The sequence below is a fragment of the Typopeltis vanoorti genome, chromosome 8 (assembly GCF_054136105.1).
Source record: "Typopeltis vanoorti isolate ZY-2024b chromosome 8, IOZ_Tvanoo_1.0, whole genome shotgun sequence".
In the NCBI taxonomy this organism is placed as follows: Eukaryota; Metazoa; Arthropoda; class Arachnida; order Uropygi; family Thelyphonidae; genus Typopeltis; species Typopeltis vanoorti.
Window position 1 is genome coordinate 67684485 of NC_143556.1, and position 19758 is coordinate 67704242.

General features: G+C 35.6%; 1 protein-coding gene across 5 annotated transcripts in view; it reads right to left on the reverse strand.

Annotated features, from left to right (window-relative positions):
- Positions 1–6417: 6417 nt before the first annotated feature.
- Positions 6418–19758, reverse strand: part of LOC150104071 (F-box only protein 3-like) — a 345412-nt gene continuing 332071 nt past the window's right edge. For all 5 annotated transcript variants that reach the window (XM_090396738.1, XM_090396742.1, XM_090396741.1 and 2 more), the window contains one exon: positions 6418–6616. In XM_090396738.1, the coding sequence (XP_090252864.1) occupies positions 6501–6616 (116 nt within the window). In that variant the 3' untranslated portion in view covers positions 6418–6500. The remainder of the gene's footprint in view (positions 6617–19758) is intronic.

Here is a 19758-nt window from a genome sequence, read left to right on the forward strand (position 1 = left end):
TCCACTTCCTGTAGTGCTGCACCATCAATATAGTACACAGCCTTATATTTCTGCACTCCAAAATGCAACACCTTGCACTTACTAATATTAAAACTACAACCCCCACTCCTTTGTCCAAGTCAAAAGTCTATTCAAATCTTCTTCAAGGAAATTAACATCAGCAGTGCTACTTATAATTCTCCAAAACTTTACATCATCAGCAAACAACTGAAGGTCCCCGTCAGTCCACATGATATATCATTTACAAACAAGTTAAACAGCCTGGGCCCAAGAAGAGAACCCTGAGGCATACCACTAGTTACACTCCTTTTTTGAGATATTGATTCATCATACACAACTTGCTGGTATTGTTCAGAGAGCCAATCTCTGATCCATCTAACCAATATATTATCTATTCCCATCCTCTGCAGCTTGTACACCAACTTATCATGTGGTAATCATGATAAGTTGGTGTACAAGCTGTACTAATCTATCAAACGCTTTTGCAAAGTCAAGAATATACCATATATGATTCTCCCTTAACTAACACACTCATTCTTATCATAAAATACAAGTTAATTGCTAAAACAAGACTTACCCTTTACAAATCCATGCTGGCCATCATAAAGAATGCTGTGTCCATCAACCCAATCCTGTATTCTATTCCTAACCAATCTCTCCAACATCTTGACCACAACTGCAGCTATACAGACTGGTCTATAATTGGAAACTTCTGTCCAAGAACCATGCATGTGAAATGGTACTGTTTTGGAGTGGAGTGAGCCCTCATTAAATAACTAGGTCAAGGGCATAGCAAACTGTTATGCACATTCCTTAAGAATATGTGGTGATATGTCATCCATTCCCACAGCCTTTATCTAATCCAATCAACACCTGATACATCTTGTATTCTTTCACATCCAAATTCTCATAACACTTGCTCCCTTCTAGATACTGCACTGCATTTTCCTCCTATTGTACAATCCGTTTAGTTGTACTATCCTGCTTCACAAGTAGACTCTGATCATTTTCTACACCAGTATGATATACACTGATAAAGTGCTCATTCAATAATTCCAGTATATGCATTGTAACTGTCACTCTGCTGCCATGACTATCCCCTAGTGTCAACTTGCCATAATTATTCCTTTTCTTGCTGGCCACATTGCAGAAAAATTCCCTTGAATTAACCTTATAAGCCTGACCAGTCAATCTTCTTTTATACTGCACTTTTTCTTTCTTTACTATGCCCATTATCTTCCTAGCCTGCACTTTATAGTCTTGACGGATCTGATCATAAACAGCTTTGTACCTCCTCCATAGTATTTTCTTTTTCAACACAACTTGCTTGATTTTACTGTTCATCTACTTCACTCCTATTCTATCCACTCACTTAACCCTTGGTATGCGGTTATACATTGCTTATGTCAGATACTGCCAGGTGAATTTCCATGCACTGTTAACATCTTTTCTGCTAAGCTCATCTATCCAATGTACTGATGCTAATTGACTACAGAGCTTCCCATAGTCACCCACTTTATACTTCCACATATATATCCATTTTTGGAAGTGTCCTTTTCTTGTGACTTCCACTTCCCAAACAGGTACCTCAAGATCACTCTTACTAACTGGCAGCAGTGTTAATATCCCCTTAACTACATTTTGTGAACTAAATCAAAAATGATTTAGTTCACAAAAGCCTCTAGTTGCTTCAGGCACATGCTGCTTAAGATATTTATCTCTCAGAAATTCAACAAACTCACTCTCCTTGTTCCCATACACTGTCTCCTCCTTCCATTCTATATTCCTGTAATTAGTCTCCTATCAGGACCACCTTCTTTTTTACATGCCCAACCAATTTGCCTAAACATTTCACAATCAGTATTCTGCATTTCCTGGCATATAACAATATCCCATCAGATATACTAGCCTGTTAATTTCAACGTCACACCACATGGATTCAAAATCTGTGCATGCACTATCAACTTCCATACTTTTTGGATGCAATTCGTCTGCAATCATTAATAGCACTGCCAATCCCCTTTTCACATTTTTATCCTTCTGGAAATTTTATTTCCTTCTATTTTTATTCTAGACATGACATCCTCTTCAGACAACCAAGTTTCACTTATTCCAATTATCTTTGGACATACTGACTCAATCAACAAAATCAGTTCTCCTGTTTTGAATACGTCTTACATTTGAGTACAAACATAACAATCCCAGTGTCGTTGAGGCCATTCTATCAGCACCAATATTCTCTATTCTAGCTGCTATACTACGCCTCTCTCTCTCTTTGGTCTGAGCACTCCCATTTCCCTGATCATGATTCTGATTTCCAATCCTACCTGTCTCATCCTCACCTTTATGCACCTTGTGCTGCTGCAACCATATTTTCAACCTTGTACCCATTTTCCTCCTATTGTACTATCCTGCTTCACAAGTAGACTCTGATCATTTTCTACATTAATTTCTTGATTCTGTGCCTTCTCAGAAAATAATACCTTTTCTAAATGTCCAACACCAAACCCATTCAAATGCAATCCATCAACTTTAAACCATTCCAAACTTTCTTTCAAATTCATTCCATAGATTTATAAATTGAACTCCACCCCCTTTGCCTCACACAACTCAGCCGTCTTACTATTAATTTTATCTTTGCTCTCCTTCTCAATTCACTATTGTCATATCTGGGCAACACGTTAACGACTTTTCAAACAAAACAATTATTGTTTACTTGCTGCAACAACCTCCTCAAGTACTTATCAACATCCTTTTTTTCCACAACTAAGTCATTTATGCCCAAACCTACCACTAATTTTAATGCCTGGTCTTTCCTTTTCTGCAACGTATCAGTTGTTTCATTATTCTACCAGGAAAGCTTGTTTTGTGTACTTTACTGGTCATCACATTTCTAATGATCAAGTCCTCATACAATGATATATGACTATCCTTGACTGGAAAATTCGTTGTAGGAAAATTCGGCACAAACATTTTTGGTGTAAGACATTTTGTATTAATTTTTGTAAATAATCAATGGATGATAAAGGGTATTATAAATTAATTAAAAAGGCAAATCTTTATTAAGGTGAATGTCAGTGATACATAACATAATGAAATAATTTAAAAATTGTGCGAATTAAAAGAGATGCTGAGTAAATAATTAACTTTTTGCTGTGGATCGTCAATTCAACAAATCCATCAGTAACATCGCTCATAGGAAGAAATGCTAATGTTGTGAAGAATTTCGTGTTGAATTCGGCATCTGTTTGAAAGCGTAACTTCAAACCAATGGCAACAATTTTGCGATAAAGATTTTGTGCCATATGAAATAAACAACCTGTTATACTCATAGTTGTTCATGTAAATATGCTAGAACAAGCATTAATGTTTTGGGATCTATTGAACATAAGCCATTTAAGGCACTGAATAATCTGCAGTCAGTTAATTCTTATTTGCCAGGAAGCAAAGCAAAAAGCCACAATGGAATCCCTAAGGCTCTCATGCTAGTCCCAAGCCTGGATAAAGGAGGAGGATCGGTCAGATGAGTGTCGATACTCTGACCATAAAGAAAAAACACAATTGTTATCTGATGCATATACAATCAACAGCTACAACATGCTGACTTGGACGTCACCCGGATCAACAAGGCTCACGATTCCATATCATACTCATTACTTGGTGGTGATATATGCTTCAATTCTTCAAATCAGTTTCCCAATGCTACCAAACTCTAGCTTTTTTCATATTTCACTACAGTATCTTGTCCATCGCTGTACAATTTTATCTTTATTCATCAATACTTTGCCTTTTTCACCTTTAACTGTGGTCTGTTTTGGTTGCCACCTTCTATTAATGGTTCTAATCATTTTGTACACCTTCCTAATTTTATGCTCTAAATAGTACTGTTATATATTATTGTATTGGGCTTCTAACCAGTTTATATTATCTGGCTGACTGCTGTTTTCACCTCATTACACTTTTCTTCTATATTGCTCCTCTATTTGTTCTGATGTATTCCTTCTTATCATCAACATTCTTTTCTCCTCTACTAACTTCAGTGTTTCTTGTCTAATCCATTTCTCTCGATTGTCTCTTCTTCTGGTACTGTTTCTTCAACTGCATCTTCTATCGCCTTCATTACTCCTTTCACTCTTAGATTCGAATTTTTTTCTTTCTCCACACTTTTAAGTTTCTCCTCTAACACTGTTCTGCACCTTCTTCCTATTTCTGCTTCACTTATTCTTGCTCTCTTCGTTCCTCATGATGGGGTTTATACTTTCTTTTTTACTTTCGACTTGATGTTTGCAATCACTAAACTATGATCTGAGTCCATATCCACTCCTGAAAAGTTCAACACTGTACTACTGATGTTATCCATCTTCTTTTAGTCATATCAATCATTTTCTCGGTTTTCCCATCATTTGATCGTCATGTCCTTTTGCTGGAATCTTGTGTTACAGATCATCATCTCGTGGTCCACAGCAAATTCTAACATTTTTTCACCTTGTTCATTTCTTTCTCGAAAACCATATTTTCCATGACTCTTTCCCAACCATCATTTTCTATTCCGAATTTGGCATTCCAATCTTCTTCAATAATTAGTGCATCTTGTTTTGGTATTATTTCTATTGTTTCTGTCAGATCTTTGTAAAATAAGTCAATATCCTCATCTGTGCTGTCATATGTGGGTACATATATCTGGACAATTGATATATATTAAATGATTTTGCTTGAAATCTTGCTGCTATGATTCATTCATTGACTGGTTTGTAGCCTGAGAGTGCCTTTCTAGCTTTTTTGTTAAGAAGGAAGGCAACTCCTGCTTCACGCTTGGTGTCATGGCATGACCATATGACTTTGCATCTATTTATCTTTCCTGGTGATGTCCATCGCAACTCTGCCAGTCCTAGTATATGACACCGATATCTCTTCATTTCCTTGCAAAGTAATTTTAGTTTTCCTGGCATCCAAAGTGTCTGTACATTCCATGTTTCTACTGATAATAGTTCTGTTAGTTTCAGTTTCTGTTTCCTTTCGGTATCCGACTTTTCAATCGCTCGATTGGTATCACGTACCTTGTTGATCCGGGCGACATCCGAGTCGGCATATTGTAGCTGTTGACCGTATAGGCATCAGATAATAATCGTCTTTTTTCTTTACAGTCAGAGCATCAACACTCATCTGACTGACCCCTCCTCCTTTATCCAGGCTTGGGACCGGCATGAGACCCCTAAGGATTCCATGACAGCTTTTTACTTTGTTTCCTGGCAAATAAAAATTAACTGACTGCAGATTATTCAGTGCCTTAAAGGGTTTACGTTCATCATTAGATCACGAAACATTAATGATTGACTTCGAGAAAGCAACTATCAACACTTGTTCTAACATATTTACATCAACAACTACGAGTATAACAGGTTGTTTATTTCATATGGCACAAAATCTTTATCGCAGAATTGTTCCCATTGGTTTGAAGTTACACTATCAAAAACAGATGCTGAATTCAACATGAAAATTAAATGCTTCACAGCATTAGCATTTTTTCCAACGAGCGACTTTACTGATGGATTTGTTGAATTGACGATCCGCAGCAAAAAATTAATTAGTTACGCAGCATCTCTTTTAATTTGCACAATTTTTAAATGATTTCATTATGTTATGTATCACTGACACTCACTTTAATAAAGATTTGCCTTTTTAATGAATTATAATACCCTTTATCATCGATTGATTATTTACAAAAATGAATGGAAAATGTCTTACGGCGAATTTTCCAAGAACCGACTATCCTTTGACTCGTTCTTCATAATACTAACTACTTCTTCCTCATTTGCCAGCAAATGTTGGTCAATTGGTAGAGCCTCCGCTACTAATGGCTAGCAAAAAGTTAAGCAAGTGTGAGTGTGGTTAGTAGTTGGAAAGAGAGCAATCGTTCCACGCTGTTGGCATTCCCCCCCTCAATGAGTCTTTGGACTTCCTGGAGGTGTCATATAATAATAATAATATCTCCTCACCAGCCAATCTCTTCCCTAGATGTTTAGTATCCTTTTCTAGATGTTTCAATTCACTTTTCATTTTCACTAACTCTTGCGTAAGGTCTTCTACTATAGTCCCATCTCTTGCTCCCATTTCTAATCGCTCTAATCTATCAAGACACTTTTCACGTATGTTAATGCTTTCCTTCTTTTTGCTTACCCAAAGACCACAAATCGTTCATATTTTTTCGGTTCATACATACAACAATTTTCACAATGCATCCACTGCAAAAAATCCAAGGCAGGGCTTGATCTTCATACTGAAGCTTTACATGCCACCGACGTGTTTTTTTTTTATCAATGCCATTTTCAGAAGCAGCAAGAATAAACAAGTAGCAAAATACAATAGAAACAAAAAAGTATATGAAATTTTCAATGAAATTAAATATTCAATTATACAGCAAGTGTTAAAATATTTATTATAATATAGTTTATTATAATCTTAGTTCAGATTCCATATTTATTTTCGTATTTAATGAAACATTATTTTTGCACAAATGATGACTGTTGTGATTTCTTCACTAATTCACATTCACTGCTAGTCATATATGGAAGGCACTTCATGTGAACTACTGGAGTATAAATTTCTACCAGATTACCTAAGAAAAGAGATATGCTACTGAAGAGACAAATATGGTTTGCACAGTAATAAAATATTTCCAATTAGTACAAAATAGAATAAAGTATTCATATTTTCCTACTCAATCCATGACCACTGAAGGATTGTAAAATAAGATATGTTCTGAATTTCAGTTAAACTGTGGCTGATTTATTTGTTCAGCATAGTGATTAAGTTAATCTTAAATACTTAATGAAAGCATCAAATTTGATATCACCTCTTCAGTTCTTTTTCATGTCATTCTAATTAATATAAAGAGTTTGGTGTAATTATCTAATGGCACATGATCTACATATGAACAAATAATTTAATCATCTTCAGATGTTTTCAACTAAAAGATTATTTTCTGGTGATGATTATTTTTAAAGTAACTTTTTTTTTTTTATACAGAAAAAAACCTAATTTAGATTAATACATTCAAAGCTAAGCTGACCTTCTCTATGGATAGGTGCATATTTGAATAATTACTTCTGGCTGACACCACATGGCACTTTATATACTTTTAATTCTTTTTATTTAAAAAAATTGGAATTTTTCTTAAGATATGAGAAAATGAAGTTTTCTTCCCCCCCCCAATAGAAATGCATTAGAAATGAAGCTTTATTTAACAAAACTGCCCCTAAGCTGATTTTTACTAATAAATTTTTCTTCCTACATTTTGTATTAATATCGAATTATAATAATAATTATTATTATATAGCACTTCTAATGAGTCATGAGATTCATAATGGGCAGAAGAGGAGGAGAGTCTGCTTTACACAATACAAAGTATCATATCATATCACTCCTTAAACTTATTCACTGCCTGCACTCTCACCAACCTTCTCATTCTACATTCCTACTACTTCCCATGCAAAAGAAATCTGCTTCTCTCTCACACACACACACACTCTTACTCACTACTACTTTTAAAGGCATAAAAGCTTTTAAAAGGCTTTCAAGGATGGTCCCTTGTTCTAACATATGAATAGTGTTTTCCTAATGTTCATCCAGTCACTTACTTTGCAATGACTTTCAGTCTCAATCACATCACTCTTTATAACTGATATTCACAGTCCTGATATTGTTCTTGTTATCCACTTCTGAATCCAATTTAAGAACTCTCTTCTTCAGTTTTGAATCTGAATCTAAGTATAATGATCCAGATGCAATCTGATTGGGGCCTTATCCAATGGGACAATGCCCTCTGCAGGTCAACATCCATTTCAGTAATTCTTTTGGTTGTTTTCGCAATCTTTATAATATAGCTGAACTACGAATTTCTATCCACCACCAACCCTACCTTACATCCTTCACTTCTTCCAGTATGGAGTCACATATCCTGATCCCAAATTTCAAAACCTAACTCAAGTGTGAGGTCTGAAAGGTGGATAAATGAATGGGGATGTCAGTTGAGCACAATCCATCCATTTGCCCACCTATTCAGCTTATTCAAATCCTCCCATATCAGCACATGCTACTAACTTCACAAGCTTCAAATCATCTACAAAAAAGTGACTATTCCCATACAATCCAGAGACAATATCACTGACATAAAAGTTAGCAGCAATTGTTCTAGTACTAAGCCCTGAGGTACTCCATTTGTAATCTTTTTTTTTTCTTTTTGATACTGATCCTATACATAAGAGGTTGAAAAATCTATAAGCACATCAGTGCTGTGTGGGTGCTGAAAAAGATCAAGAAACAAGAAGTTTGCCAACATTTTTTCTGAAGTTGCAAGTTGTAACCGTTTTGGAATACTTCATGAAAAAGAGTCTTCTAGAAGACAGAGATAGAAGGAATAAACGAGGGAAAATTTATTAATATAGAATTTTCACCTAAATATCATAGGTAATGTCAGTATGTCCAAGCGGTTAGCCTAGTAGCTGTGAGCTTCGCAACCATATGCCTGAGGAAGGAGTGTCCTAGGTTTGATTCCCGTCAGTGATGTGAGGAGCTGAAGGACTTGGGCGTAGACAGCAGAGTTTATCCTGGGGTTTTTCATCCTGCAAACATGCAAACTGGATCCGTGAACATACAGGATACAGCCATAGGATATATAGATGAAGACAGAAGAAGAGATGGGCGCCATCTGTCTTAATTCACCGCCCATTAGACATTCATGGCTCAGCCATGAGTGACCCAACGGTCCATTAAGGACTACGGGAGAGATAGATAGATAGAATGTCAATACAGGATTAGAGAATGGCAATTAAACAATAAGAGACAATTCTACAAAGTACCACTTGAGTGGCTAATGTAAGATAACTAAATAAGGTCAATAATTTCCTAACATAAAAACATAATAACACACACGTTAGGAAAGATTAGCAGAATTAAAAAAATACTATCTCCCATAAAGTGGATAGACATAGACCATTGGATCTGTTTAAGTTAGGACAGCGAAGTAAAATTTCCCATGTTTCTCTATAAAGACATTCTCTGAGGAAATGACTTTTAAGAACTACTCTTGTCTTGTTCCAATAAACTATGTTTAGTATTGATGGAATGCTCTGCAAGTCCAGAATGTTCAGGTTTGTGGTATTTAATATAAGACTTGTGTTCTTCTAGATCAGGGGTCGGCAAACTTTTGAGATGGAAGAGCCAAACCTGTCCCTCACAACAATTTAAAAATTATTCGAGAGCCATAAATATATTTTTAAAAATCAGGAAAATTTAAAGTAATATTATAGTAAATTTATAGTAATATATAACAAGTTATAATATTAATTATATCTTTATTAAATGAAGAAAAAATCACATAAAAAATTGCTCTCATTGGTTTTAATCAGTGTGAGCAATGAGCTTGCATTTCCTTAGAAAGTTTCTGTATGTCCGGTTTGTAACTAGTCATTTTTAATTTAAGGAACAATTCCAAGTTGGCATCAGTAATTTGGCTCCTCAATTTACATTTAATGAAATTCATGTTAGAAAACGATTGCTCACATAAATATGTAGACCCAAAGATACTGAGAACACCAAATGCAAATTTTTTCAACTTGTGATATGAGTCCGGAAGACTATTCCAAGTATTGAAAATCATTGAGTCTGCCTTCTGTAATTCTTTTATAGCAGTCTGCTTGAGCTGTGAAATCAGACTGCATTTTTCTTTTTCCAGTTCTTCTATTTCAGTACAAAGACATACAAATTTGGAGCTCCATATGCTTTTGCTTGTCAAGGCCAGCAATTGTATTTCAAAATTAGCAGTGTCAATATCAAACGGAGAAAAATTTAATTCCTTCACATTGGCATTAAGAGGATTTGTAATAAAAGCTAGAGTCGCTTTATTATTTCTAAATTCCTGAAACCTTTGAAGAAAATATTCTCTCATGTTTAAAACTGCTGTCTTGAAATAATCTTTGTTAATGAGGGCACTGTTTTCTTGGCGATATTGAGACAAGCTTGGGAAATGAACTGAAGTTCTGCTCTCTAAATCTTCAGCGAACAGAATCGATTTCTTTTCAAATGAAATAACTTCCTCTAGCATTGAAAAGCAGTATTTCCCTTGCCTTGTAATTTATGATTGAGCTGATTCAATTGTGATGTAAAGTCCACCATAAAGTACAATTTTTGCAACCAATGATGTTCTGTTAATTCTGGATATTGAACATCCTTTGTCTAGGAATAGTTTGATTTCGTTTATGCAAGATGCAAAACACTTAACATGTCACCTCTGGAAAGCCATCGAACCCTGTTGTACTGGAAAAGATCTGAATACTCGCTCACCATTTCAAATTTAGCAACTCTTTAAATTGTCGATGGTTCCCTTGCTATAATGGTGTTGGTAATCATAATTACCAACACCATTATAGCAATTCCAATTCCATAATTTTACCAATTTCTTCTGTAAATGTTTGTGCACAAAGTGCTTCCTGGTGGAGTATACGATGGAAAGTAATCACTTCATGATTAATTTTTCCTTTTAAAATTGAAACAAAACCCCTTTTCGCTCCCGTCATACTTTTTTGCACCATTGGTTGCAATTGACACAATTTTATTGAGTGGGATATGATTTTTTTTTTCATCCATTCAAGGATGGCATTTGCTATGTCCTCTCCATGCATTTGACCCTTAAGTGGCAATAATCCCAGAAGTTCTTCTCTCGGACCCTCAGATGATACATACTGCACAAAAAGGGAAACTTGGGCTGTGTCCTTGATGTGGCAAGACTCATCTACCGCAATTGATAAAGCTGAAGCTAATTTAACGTCTTCAACTTGTTGGTTGGTTATATTTGAGGACATTGTAACTGTCCTATCTGCTACTGTTTTGGCAGATAACGGTATGTTTTTAATTTTATTTAAAATGTCTGCTTTATTTTTGAAATCCTGAAAAGTTCTTCAGATGCATTAAAAAAACAATATTTTATGTATTCACCATCTGTGAATGGTTTTCCTCTCTTAGTGATCTCCTGACTCACTATGAAGCTTGCAATATTAACATCATTGGCAGGCTCTCTCCAATAACTAAATACAGAACTTGATTTTTCATTTTTCTGAAGTTCTTCAACTGCTCTCTTTCTCGTGTCACCGACAGGATATTTTCTGGCAAATGTGGCATGTTTTGTTGTGAAGTGTCTCTTCAAATTTGACTTTTTATTGTGTGCCAGTTTTTCTTGGCAAATAAGACAGGTTGGAGGGCCATCTGAGTTTGAGATAAACGCAAAAGATTCAGTCCATTCAGTTTTAAAGTCACAATGCTCATCTGTTGTTTTTCTTAGTTTTTTCTTCATAGCCATGTTGAAAAGCACCCTAAACAATATATTTTATTTAACACGTTATATAAATACATTATATAAAAAGAAAATAAAAAGAACTAAGTGATTATTCAAAATAATAAATGACAATAATTCGAAAATATAATAAAAATAAATCTCACCAGTAGCATGTTTTATTGTAACGTTTTATATATATATATATATAATAATTGCCTTTATAATAATAATTACCAGGTTGCCTTTATCACCTTAATGCAATTTCTGGATCCACCCAGCCAAAAGAGAATAAGTTGCAGAAACAGCAAAGTGACATGGACTCTGCTTACACATTTTGCCATTGCCAACATTGCCTTGTCCAGTAGAGGGCTCCTGTGCGCCCACCTATTAGTCACTTTGTTGCTCTGCAAATGACCTCAGATGTCGAGGCACCCTAAAACCTAATCCTAATTAGTCACCATTATGTGAATAAAATCCTTTAAAAATTTTATAAATGAAATTATAATAGTTTTATTTTCATTTTTAATTTTACTTCAGAGCCACATGTACGTACCCAAAGAGCTGCAGTTTGCCGACTCCTGTTCTAGATGAATAAAAGCAGATGTTCTAGTTTGTCCAAAAATTCGATAAATCACAAGAGAAAGGAATATGGTAGATGCCTGGAAAACTTAGAGATGGAAGCTTGTCCTTAGGAGAAGTGAGAAAGGGAAATTTTTTTGATGGGATGAAAGGCAACAACAAAAATTTTCAGTGGTTTTAAAACTTTCCCTATGTGTTCAGAAATGATTTGCAAATAAGGGATAGGAATGCGAGTTATTTTTATTGGAAGAGGAAGAGATACCAAAACTGTTAAAAGCTTTTTTTCATGTAAGAATCCTTAAAGCTAACTATTATGATGGCTGAAAAGCAGCATCTCGAGCAGAAAAGAATAGTTTTTTTTTAGATGCTGAGGAAGCAAGTGATGCATTTAGATTAACAGACTGTAGGTATATGTTAGTCCAAGCAAAGAGATCTGATTCTGTCCGGTGATATGTGTATTACTGACAGTAAGAATATGTGAGTTGGGATCCCTTTTGTGAGAGAAAAGGCAAGCCTGCTTGTTGGTGGCATTGAAGATGACCAGATTGTCCTCATCCCATTGAAGGATGGTATGGCGATCAAAGTTTGAGGCAGTGGTTCAAACTGATCTTGAAGCATGGAATGTTTCCATTCACCCAATGAGTAGGGTGAATGGAAAGTACTATGACCAGCAAAGATGTAAAGAGGGGATTAGTGATGACCAAAAGTAGGTCATTTATATATAAAAGAAAGAAGATAAGAGATAGAAAAGAGTTCTGAGCTACTCTTGCACTTCTGTGAAGCTCAAAGTGAGGGAGCCATCCACTACAACACACAGTGAACAACCAGAGAAAAAGCTTATTTTTAAATAAGTTTTTTAAAACTAAAAAAAAAATAAGGATTAACAAGGATTTTTTATTAGTTTTTAAATTGTAAATGTGTACAAACTAGTTTCACTCACACAAAAGACTGGTGGCTCCATCTGTCAGGCCACTGTATATTTTAATCCTGCCACAGGTATGGATGTTTGTGATTGTTTGAAACCACCAGCCCACTTATTAGAAGCTGAAACTTCTAAGAAGTAGAACCTTGAAATGGCTTGTAAAAGTTCCATGTTCTGGTCTTAGAGCAGATTCCAAACTAGATAAAAAAATGAATAAATATATATATATATATATATATATATATATATATAAAAAGAGAGAAAAAACCTTAGCCCAACCATGGTAAAAATATAATATAACTTTACAAATAAATCTTTCATGGATGGGAGCAACATAGAAAAAATGATAACTAAGAACTGTCCAAAATGTTTACAAAAGAAAGTAAATTCATCCTAAACAAAATGCAATATCACATGGCATATTAGCCTTGGCAAAGGACCAGAAGGCATGGTTTCCATTGGACAGGAGACAAATTTTTCTGCTGTTGGTCTTTATAAAGTCAGATTTAGACTTCCTGATAATTATTTTGCATTTATTGAATGCTTCAGCATAGGCTGAGTATGAAGCTTGGGTTATTATGCACAAGCTACCTGCAGGCAGCTGGGTTTTGTTTTCTTCAACTGCTTTGGTACACTTTCTGCTGAACCATGGCTTGGAAAGTGGACAAGAATTTTGGATTTCTGGATAGTGTGGGGAATGAAGGCTTTCACTGCCAGAGGATACTTTTTGTAACTTGCTCAGAGCAGGTTAACAACTGCTCTGAGCAAGGGACAGAAGAAAGGAAGCGTAGAAATACCAATCGTTATCCCACTTCGTACCATCATAGTGCCAAAGGAAACAAGGCTGGGAATGGTTGGAGGAACAGCATTGTGTGTGTGAGAGAGAGAGGACACATGCATAAGATTGTGATCTGTGTTACTAAGAGCAAGGAGAACTGGTTAAAAAGAGATGGGGAAAGTGAAGAGGGTTATTAAGAATTCAGGTAGGTAGATATATGATTTATGTTTATTTATTAATAAATAATAAATTGATTTATTAACTCAATGTTTATAGTAGTCTTCTGCATCTAGTCTGGCTTAGTTGCTGATGTTGGTAAAAGGAGTCTACTGGAGTTATGGATGTTAATTTCACCTAGGAAGATGATCTCACTACATGGAAAGCTGGGTTGCAAATGATCGAGTTTCATGGAAATGAAGGGGAAGAGGTCAGAGTGGTTTTTGGAGATAAGTAAATGTAGCAAATAAATGTTACTAAATGGGACAAAGAAACCTTGAACCCAGAGTAAGATAAAGGCAATTGTAAAAGACAAAGGATTGTAAATCAGTCATTCTCTAGCAAGCAATGCCAGATCTTACGAAGACATAAGTGAAACCTTTGCGGTGAAAGGAATCGTGAAGTGTGCAAGTTGGACACTGAAGGTGGACAGGGTTAAGCAGCAATTTGGTATTGTTGGTATTCATGCAACAAATACCGGTAAAGTGGATGTGAAAGATTTTTACTTATTTGTGTGTGTGTGTGGAGATTTTGGTTTGATTTATATATTGTGGTTATCCTCCTTTTTGTTGGAATTGGTTATTACACCTCCATATAAAACTCCTTGATATCTACTATACAGTTGCTTCCAGTCTAATCCAATTTGATATCTAAAACCATGTTTCCACTTAAATATCAACTAGGCATGCGGTACCCTGTAAAATGTTTTTTTATAAAATGCAGAAAAATTACTATAGATGCCTTTCTCCTCATCAAGTAACTCGTTACTTTATTATTAAAGGTAGTCATATTATTGGTACAAGAGCATCCCCTTAACAAATCCTTGCTGATCTTCATATATAATATTACCCTCATCTGCATAATTCAGTATATGATTTCTTACTAATTTCTCAAAAATCTCAACAACTATGGAAGACTTAGCAGTCAAAAGTTTTTTTTTTCACTTGGTTATATATTAAAGATGCCAAGAAATTATATTCTTGTTTATCCTATGTCCAAGTGTAAGAAAACAAATTTGCATGTGAAATATCATCATGAATAGGTTACTTGTATATATAGAGGCAAATGACTTCACATTAATTGCTTTAGTATCCCATAATGCAAAGCACACATTCTCTAGGGCAGTGTTTCTCAAACTTCAGATATCCGTGTACCCCTTCCCAAATTTTCATTATTGCCAAGTACCTCCTTATCAAAATAATAATAATAATAATAATAATAATTATTATTATCATTAATTAATTAATAAATAAAATAAAAAAGTATATTTCGATGTAAACAAAAAATATGCTTTATTTTTAATAGAACAAAACTGATTCATATAATTACTTCTTTTTATCAGTCGCTATCGTATGCTCTTCGCATTGTTATAGGCTTGCAACGTACATTCATAATGCGAATTTTTGTGAGCTATGAAGCATTTATCACAATTTGAGTAGGAGAATTTATACATAATATATATTTTATTGAGAAATATATACATTTAAAAATATTCTTTTTTTTTTACTTAAATTAAGGGGATATTAAATCCCACATAGTTTTAAAACCGAATAAGAAACTCAAAGATTGGAATCAGAGAGTTTCTTGCCGAATATAGTAAACTATAAAGTATCGGCAGAACTGCACCTGTTTGGAAAACTCGTTCGCAGAGTATAAAAGTTCTTTTCGCTATACACTTCGGTATTAGGTCTAGCTACTCACTGATGAAGCCTCAAAAAAGGCTGAAACCGGTCTGGGTAGTGACCTCCCTCCATAATGTAATAACAGCATACATTTCCTAGGAAATGTGTTTTTACATTATGGAAAATACCTAAGAATAGCGATCTGAACTTCCCCCACCTTTGCAACGAGTCGTCCGGTATTGTACTACGTACTAAGATCACTTGCATTTGCTAACGCTAGTGTCGCCGATACTTTATAGCTTACTATATTCGGCAAGAAACTCTCTGATTCCAATCTTTGAGTTTCTTATTCGGTTTTAAAACTATGTGGGATTTAATATCCCCTTAATTTAAGTAATGTTTTCATTGCCGAAATGAAGCTTATTAGCTCTTTATACTTAAATATTTTTTTTTATTAATAATGATTTCATGTGTTAATTATGCATAGCTGAAAATTGTCATGTACTCCCCCCTGAAGACCTTTCATGTACCCCCCCCCCCCAGGTAAGTGTACCACACTTTGAGAAACACTGCTCTAGGGTGTGTACAATGTTATACATTATGGGAAGGGCTATTACCCAGAAGCCTCTTTTCACCATTTTACTACTTGTATATGACTTCTGCATATGCACATCTATGTTGAAATCTCTTATTAAATCTTTTAACATCAGATTTCAACTTCAACAACACTCAGTTTCTATTGCTTACTGCAAACAGATAAATGTCATACATATTTATGTTTACTGTTTAGCATGAATTTATCTATTTGTATTGTAAAGTTTTTTTTAGCATTTAATCAACTTCATAATCCATGTATTTATAGTTTTTTGATGTTTTAACCCTGAAGAAGCCAACAGTTCTATTTTAGGTGGTGAAACTACTAAGTGTATTTTACTTAATGTAATACCTCATAAAAAGGCATTACATTAATTAATAATGCTGGTTATTAATTGACTTAAGGAATTCACAACGTACAATAGAATATAATTAAAATTATATTCTTATTAAGATTTAGAGTAATGATTAAAATTATTACTCTAAATCCATCACCATTCCCTACATCCGAAGCACCTCTTAAAAAATTACCAAAATCTTAAGAAAACATGACTTGACCTCTTGTTGCAGACCATATAGAAAATTAGCATCCCTTATCCGCTCCACTAAAGACCAACCACTTTTCCTAGACCTACCTGGGGTATACCAGGTCCCTTGCAGCTGTAAGCTATCCTAGTTTGGTCAAACAAGCAGGACAGCGAATATCAGAATTTCAGAACACAAGGACTACATCCGATTTCATGTATAGCCACTACGGTCTTGCAGACCATACACTGAATACATGCCACAGAATACGGTGGAAGAAAGCCACAATAATACACCGTAGCAAGTTCAAGTTTGAAAGACTTTTCATGGAATCAGCCTCAGCCCTAAGAAACATGCCAAACCTCAACAAATTTGGTTGCATGAGACTGCCCCAAATTTGGGAGACATCATGAGACCGTCAGTCCAATGGCCAAGAATACCAATATAGCCCGCTAGGGGTCACCATCAGGACTTTTAGGAGAAACGATAGCTTCCTGCTTCGTCCTCATTTACTGTATGTAGTGCCTGCATGCATGTGTCTTTATTGTAAGTTCCTTTGAAAATGGCAACGTGATGTTGCCGAAATATTGGAAATATATATTAAAGTTAATTAAATTATATTCTATTGTATGTTGTGAATTCCTTAAGTCAATTAATAATTAACGTAATGCCGTAATGTAATATTACTGTTCTATGAATCATTTGAGTCATAAAACTTTCTCTATTTAAATATAAATACAGAATTATAAGAAATCCAAATGAATGTTTATATAGTCGTCTCCATACAATATTATCTATAATTATAAATAATAATAGAGGAAATAAAGAAGATACAGAAAGAGGGCTGGAACATATAAAGAGAGCATTGGAAAAAAAAAAAAAAAAACTGATAAAATGTCATGCAAAGTACAGTGATACCTTGAGATACAAGTGCCCCATCATACAAGTTTTTTTGAGATACGAGCCATCACTAAGTCGATTTTTTGCCTTGAGTTACGAGCCAGAATTTGAGATACGAGCCTGCTTCGGTGACGTCACAACCAACACTCTCCTCAGATTCCCGAGTCTTGCACATCATTCAGTTCACACGTTTACCTCACCGCAGAAGCATTTCTGTCGTGTTGAGTTTTAATTTTGTGTTTTTTTTTGTATGTACAGTTATTTAGCTAATTTTTTTCGTATAACCATGATTCCAAAGAAGGTGAGTGTAAAGAACAGTGGTGAGAAAAGGAAAAAGGTGATATCCATGGAATTAAAGTGCGAGATAATAGACAAATATGAACAAGGTGTAAGAGTAATAGACTTGGCAACGCAGTACGATCGCACTACTTCTACGATATGTACTATTCTGAAGCAGAAGGACTCGATAAAGGCTATAACTCCAGCTAAGGGCGTTAAAATTATTTCGAAGCTATGTAACTCTGTCCATGAAAAGATGGAGAACCTGCTGATTTTTTGGTTGACAGGGAAGCAGCTCGCAGGAGACATTGTGACAGAAACTATAATTTGCGAGAAGGCATGAGCCATTTATGTAGATTTGCTGCAGCAGACCCCAGATACTTCAGCACAGGAGGCTTCACAAGAGCAGTTCAAAGCCAGTCGTGGGTGGTTCAAAAATTTCTGAAAAAGGACAGGGATTCACTCCGTTGTCAGGCATGGTGAGGCAGTGAGCCCTGATTCTAAGGCAGCTGAGGAATTTGTAAAAACCTTTGCTGAATTGATCGAAGCCAAAAGATACATACTCTCAACAAGTTTCAACTGTGACGAGACAGGACTCTTCTGGAAGAAGATGCCAAGCAAAACTTACATAACGGCAGAAGAAAAGAAGATGCCAGGTCACAAGCCCATGAAGGATAGGTTGACCCTCGCACTGTGTGCAAATGTGAGTGGCAACTGCAAGATCAAGCCGCTGCTCGTATACCACTCTGAAAACCCCAGAGCCTTCAAGACACATAAGGTTTTAAAAGAAAAACTGCAGGTTATGTGGAGGGCAAACCCAAAGGTGTGGGTCACCAGGCAGTTTTTTGTGCAGTGGGTCAACTTGGTCTTTGGTCCTGCCGTTAAAGAATACCTCGAGATCAATGACTTACCCCTGCAAGCCTAATATCTGCAAGGATATCTAATTACACCAAAGTGCATGACTTTACCTTCTCGTCCTTGACAATGCTCCTACCCACCCACCAAACCTTCAGGACGATATCCTCGAGGAGTTCAGCTTTATAAAGGTTCTCTACTTTCCACCCAACACTACCCCGATCCTACAGCCCATGGACCAACAGGTGATCTCCAATTTCAAGAAACTTTTTACCAAACACATGTTCCGATGCTGCTTTGAGGTTACGGAGAGCACAAACCTCACCCTTCGAGAGTTCTGGAAAGACCACTACAACATTGTCATATGCCTCAAAATTATTGATATGGCCTGGCAGGGTATTACAAAAAGGACCTTGACCTCTGCATGGAAAAAGCTGTGGCCTGAGGCTGTGGCTGAAAGGGACTTTGAAGGATTTAGACTTGAACAGGAAGTGCTGGAGGAGATTGTGTCCCTCGGAAAGTCCATGGGCCTGGAGGTGGATGAGGGAGACATCGAAGACCTTGTCGCCGCACATTCTGAGGAACTGACGACGGAACTACACATGCAGCAACATATGGAGGTTCTGCAGGAGATTGGTACAACCACAGAGGCAGAGAAGGTTATCTCTTCAAGTGAGATAAAGAAAGTGTTGGCAATGTGGGAAAAAGTTTTGAACTTTATTGAAAAGAAACACCCTGAAAAAGTTGCAAATGGTCGTGCAGCAGTGCTATTTAATGACACTTGCCTAACTCATTTCAGAAACATTCTAAAAGGGAGGAAGAAACAAAGCTCCTTGGACAGGTTTCTATTGAAACACCCTGGATGAAAGTGACGAAAGCATGCCAAAAAAGAAAAAAAACTACTGAAGAAGAAAACTGAGTTAAGCAAAAGTGAAGTGAAAGAAAAAATTAATACTACACACTAATCGGCTCCGCCAACATCTGTTTGTATGTACAGTATTTTAATTCTCTTTTACATGTATGTATGTAATATTTGTTCATTGTAAATACAGTACATTATTATAAAAAAATTGGAGTGGTTTTTTGGGGGCTGGTATGAATTAATCTAATTTTAATTAATTTCAATTTGGAAAATTGATTTCAGATATGAGCATTTTGA